The following is a 3,722-nucleotide window of genomic DNA, read 5'->3' on the forward strand; positions in this document are numbered from 1 at the left end:
AATGAATAAAAACAGCATTATGTACTCCAAGTCTCCAAGACGTGACAATCATGTTTAACTTTTCATTGAATTTATTTCATTATATTTTCCACTTGTATTTCAGATGGTTAAGAAAAATGGAGTAAAATAATAAGGAATACAATATTACATCACATATAGATATACTATTATAAATAGTGGCTAGCTACCAAGGATGTCTTGGCCCTAATGGTTAAGATTGAGGTACTGTGCTATTATAAATAGTGGCTAGCTACCATTTTTGTACTTTGTACAGCCTTCATGGCTCATATAGATAAAAAAAAATAGAGATTGGCTCCAAGTAAGGGTGTGCACAAGTCCAGGACCGGACCGAACCAGAACTGGGTGGACTGGAATATGGTATTTTCCGGTCCGGTCCCGAACCTCTTGAACAGAAAAAAAAATTCCCCAAAAAATATTTTTTTTTATTTTATTTAAATATATTTATAAATTATATACATTAAAAATTTTTAAAAATATAAATTCTAAAAGAATAAATAGTTGATTTTTAAGTTTATAACTTCCTATCTTTAAAATTTTTTTTTAACATATCAACTTTTTTACTAAAATAATAGAAAATCTGGTCCGACCGGTATGGAACAGACATGACAGGTGGAACGGAATCATGATATTCAGTGGATCGAGGACTGGAATCTCCGGTCCTGTCCGGTCCGAATTCCGGTACTGTTCGGTCCAAATTCCGGTCCGGACCAGTTTGTGCATACCCCAACTCGAGGGGACATTGGATGGTATATTAGAGACTTCCATGACTTTGAACTAGTATTAGAACTTTTACGACCGTTTCGGGACCATTCCGTGATTGCACGACAAAATCACAAATGGGTGGTTTGATGGCATTCTGGGGTAATTCAAATGGTGCGAGGGAGCCGGGATGCATTGTAAGTCATGTACCACCCCATAGGAATGTTTTCAGCGAAAAATCTTACAGGACCCTGAGGAGCCCTAAAACGGTCAAAATTGAAGGTTATAAGTCACGCTTTTAGACGTCCACGGGACCCGAGCACCGAATATCATGGGATAGCTCGATGGGACATGGGATGTTATATTAAGAACTACCACGACTTTGAACGGGCATAAGAACAACTTTTACGACCGTTTCGAGGTCTTTTAGTGGCTGCACCACAAAATCATAAATGGGTGGTTTGACGGCATTCTGGGCCAATTCAGATGGTGCGAAACACCCAAGATGTATTGTAAGTCGTGTCGTACCCCGTAGAAAGGTTTTCGGCGAAAAATATGACCGAGCCAGGAGGAGCCCTAAAACGGTCAAAATTGAAGGTTATAAGTCACACTTTTAGATGTACACAGGACCCGAGAACCGAATGTCATGGGATAGCTCGAGGGGACATGGGATACTATATTAAGAACTCCCACGGCTTTGAACAGGCATAAGAATAACTTTTACGACAGTTTCGAGGCCATTTCGTAGCTGCACCACAAAATCAAAAATGGGTGGTTTGATGGCATTTTGGGACATATTTTCCTTATTCTGGATGCTCCATTTTAAGATAAAAGATTGGTCCATAATCTCTTTCAATTTCTTAAAATTAGGAGTTAAACCCCAACTAATTTATTAAGAGACAAGTGAATAATTACTATGTCATTGATCATTTGGTTAGTTTAATAATGAACTTGTGCATCTTTGGAACTAGTCAAATAGCTTAAACTAATAGTAGTATATCAACGTGCATGTATGTATGACAGTATGATCTTCCAGCTATTCTAGATAGAATAAAAAAGATCAATATAGAACAGCCCTCACAAATATATCAACGTGCATGTATGTATGACAGTATGAATGTGCTATAAATATAGATTGGTTTCGAAAGATTAATCATAAGAAGCCCTCACCAAAATCAAATAGTCACAACTTTTAAGTAATCAACTACTATTTGTAGAGTTTCTATACGTCCAAATATCCAAAAGTTAGCTGTATTCACTATTCAGCAATGGCAAAGCTAATTGGAATTCATAGGAACACTATCTCTCTTGTGTTCTTAGCAATTTTTATCTTCGGTGGCGCTGTTCAAGGTAATAAATTCTAATTTTGAACCTCATAAAATTTTGCAGCACTCTCACTCATGCCTAAATGAAATGGCTTTAACAGTTCTTTTTTCTTTTTATCTTAATGTATATTTTGAAAATATTAATGGTCAAAGTTATATATGCTAAAATATGGTAGTAAAAGTTTGCAGTATTCATTATTATATTATGAATGTTGTATTAATTAAGCGACATCTCATTGTATAGTTACTCAGTTAATGATCTCCGTTGTATTTTTTTTCTCTTACTATGCAAAAATATCTTCTATATAAAAAGACTATTACTTAATAAAAACATTACTGCTCATGGTTATTATTATATGTTGTGACAATGGAATAAATAAGTGTAAACATTATAAAGATATAAGGCCGGTGCTTTTCTTTAAAGTCCATATGATTAAGAGATCACTTCTGAAATACGTTTAATGCAATACAATGCACCAAAATATTACAGTGCGGACTATATATTACTCAAAAATACTATCTCATTATAGATACTATATATAATCCTGGTCCATGGACCTTTCATTAATCATAAGTTACAAGTTATTTATACTATATATTAAAACGCGATCCTAAACAAGCAACTATATGTCACGTGGCGCTGTTTGTTGTGGTGTTTATTTTATATAAACACACATACAATTTTTCAAAAAAAATGCATGTTATTAAATTTGATCCCATGACCTCAAGCTTATACACTAAAGTCTTAACCACTATACCAAATAATGTTTGGTATTATATTTATAAAGTAAAATGTTAATAAATGAATATTATAAGTACCCCGGTCCCAGGACATAGTCCGCGCCTAAAAACTAGTTAGAACTTACAAATGTAGTGTATATGCTAATTGCATAATTTGGTTTAAAATGCAGGCTTCACACGGGTGTGTGATAGGCCTAGCCTTAATCCCGAAGGTAGCTGCCCGGACAATAAAACTTGTAGAGATGCATGCATGGCTGAACCAGACGGTCGTATATTTGCCGGTGCTTGTCAAACTACTACGTCCTTCAGTCAAACTGACTTCACAGAATGTGTGAATACTCGGACGTCTAACAATTTCGGTGGTCAAGATCCAAATTCCCCCGATTGTAACTTGATAGAGGGTAGGAGGATTATTCCTTGCACGGAAATATTGAAGAGGATTCAAGAAAATTGCAGAAAAAATAGCAGAGTCAACAGTGGTGATCGTTGCACCTGCTCATACATCTGCTGATCAATGTTGCACATGATCACTATCATCAATTATAATTAAGGCTAAGGGCATATATATAAATGCAGCTAGCTCACCTTCAATTCTGATTTCCTTTCTTATTATTTCTGTTTTCTTTACATTATTGATTTATTTCACTCGTAAGTCATGGTTGTGTAACTTTAATTATTCTATATATATGTGTGTTTGATATTTATTGGGTGTTTAATTATTTGATGTTGTTGTTAAGATTGGTAGCATGCATACTTCATATTTGTATTTGGAATTTCATAATCCTTCACATATATATTTGAATACTTGTCACTCGAAATCGACTTGGTCAAAGCTTAACTTAAGTGAGTTTGACTTGAGATCTAGAGATGTTGGTAAGTCAAGTTGAGCAACTTGATACTCAATTCAAAAACTTGTGAGAACTTCAAATGCCCGAT

The 3,722-nt window shown here is 34.8% G+C and overlaps 1 protein-coding gene across 1 annotated transcript; it reads left to right on the top strand.

Annotated features, from left to right (window-relative positions):
• The first annotated feature begins 1,891 nt into the window (after positions 1-1,891).
• On the top strand, positions 1,892-3,454 carry LOC104904347 (hypothetical protein). Its single transcript, XM_010692567.3, has 2 exons — positions 1,892-2,070; positions 2,957-3,454. The coding sequence occupies exons 1-2, from the start codon at positions 1,989-1,991 to the stop codon at positions 3,295-3,297; spliced, it is 423 nt and encodes a 140-aa protein (XP_010690869.1). The 5' UTR covers positions 1,892-1,988; the 3' UTR covers positions 3,298-3,454.
• The last annotated feature ends 268 nt before the right edge of the window (positions 3,455-3,722 follow it).

Source organism: Beta vulgaris, chromosome 9, assembly GCF_026745355.1.
Source record: "Beta vulgaris subsp. vulgaris cultivar EL10 chromosome 9, EL10.2, whole genome shotgun sequence".
NCBI lineage: Eukaryota > Viridiplantae > Streptophyta > Magnoliopsida > Caryophyllales > Amaranthaceae > Beta > Beta vulgaris.